General features: G+C 57.3%; 2 protein-coding genes across 2 annotated transcripts in view; one reads left to right on the top strand and one right to left on the bottom strand.

Moving 5' to 3' along the window:
* LOC104133198 (RAP1 GTPase activating protein) overlaps positions 1-525 on the top strand; it is an 8,561-nt gene extending 8,036 nt beyond the window's left edge. Inside the window, exon 13 of the mRNA XM_035901878.1 lies at positions 503-525. Within this exon, the coding sequence (XP_035757771.1) occupies positions 503-525 (23 nt within the window). The remainder of the gene's footprint in view (positions 1-502) is intronic.
* Positions 526-1,146: 621 nt separating this feature from the next.
* Positions 1,147-1,240, bottom strand: part of ALPL (alkaline phosphatase, biomineralization associated) — a 9,309-nt gene continuing 9,215 nt past the window's right edge. Inside the window, 1 exon segment of the mRNA XM_009646565.1 lies at positions 1,147-1,239. Coding sequence (XP_009644860.1) covers positions 1,147-1,239 — 93 coding nt within the window.

The raw sequence follows: 1,240 nt of genomic DNA, 5'->3' as shown, positions 1-1,240 counted from the left end.
GGGGTGGGGAGGGGGAGCGGAGGGGTCCAGGGGGGATTTTGGGGGTGCTCGGGGGGTGTGTGTGTGTGCAATCGCATGCTGCAGCTGGGGTGTGCGAGGGGCCGCTCCTGCGCAGAATTTGCACGGGAGAGGTGGTGTTTGCGGCGGCCAGGCAGCATTTGCATGGGCCTGGGGAGACGGGGTGGGGGGTGGGGCATTTTGCACCCGCAAGGTGCTGTACGCACATGCACGGTGATTTTTGCACGTGGACGGTGACATTTGCGCATACACGGTGGCATTTGGTGAGCCAGGGCGGTGTTTGCACATGCATGGTGACATTTGCACGTGCAAGGCACCTTTTGCTCAGCCCAGGCAGCATTTGCCACGTACGCGGTGGCATTTGCACACCCATGGTCCCATTTGCACACCCAAGGCCCCCTTTGCACACCCATGGCCCCATTTGCACACCCAGGGCCCCTCTCCCATGCTACGGCAGGCCTCAGTTCCCCCCAGCACCTTGCAGGCTGCAAGAGCCCCTTCCCCTAGTTGCCCCCTCCCCTAATTGTCCTCCCTCATTACCAAATCCTAATGAAGAGGGTGTGCCCCAGCGGGTACCACCCCTTAAATCCCCTTCCCTGCAATACCCTGAAGCCACCCCAAGTTCCTTCCCCCCTGAGGCAGCAAATTGCCTTAAACCCAAGGATTTAAAAGCAAAATAAATCACCCAGGAGGCAAAAAAATCCCAGGTTTTGGGAACAAATTAACCCGGTAAGGTTTTTTTTTTTTTTTTCTGATCTTCATGTGGTTTCTGGGTACCCACACGTGTGATGAGTTGAATGCTGGGGTCAGTCCTCAGCCAAAGGGACCAGGAGGCATTTTAGGACCCAGCCCCACCGTGTTTCGCTGAAAGAAGGGATTTTATCTGCCGAGGCTCCAGCTCCCATCCCAAATCCCGCAGTGGGTTCGGGATGGGGCAGGCAACGATGCTAATTATAGGGGAAGGAACCGTGTATTTACAGAGGCAGCTCCCAGCATGAAACCGCCGGTGGCTGCTTTTGCGCCGCTGAGTCTCTTTTTTCCTCCTCTTTCCCGGGCGCTGCTATCCAAAAGTAAAAAGGGGGGGAGGAATTAAAAATAAATCCCCCTCCATGGTTTGCAAGAGGCGCTTTAGCAGAGGAGGAAGAGGAGGGCGAGGAAGGGCAGGAGGATGGAGGCGGCGGCGGCAGGGCGGCTGGCGGTGTTGCAGTGGGCTCGGTTGGAG

This window comes from Egretta garzetta, unplaced genomic scaffold, assembly GCF_000687185.1.
Source record: "Egretta garzetta isolate BGI_Z169 unplaced genomic scaffold, ASM68718v1 scaffold69, whole genome shotgun sequence".
NCBI classification, from domain to species: domain Eukaryota; kingdom Metazoa; phylum Chordata; class Aves; order Pelecaniformes; family Ardeidae; genus Egretta; species Egretta garzetta.
Note: the sequence above shows the minus strand (reverse complement) of the source record. Positions and strands in the feature narration are given on the sequence as shown.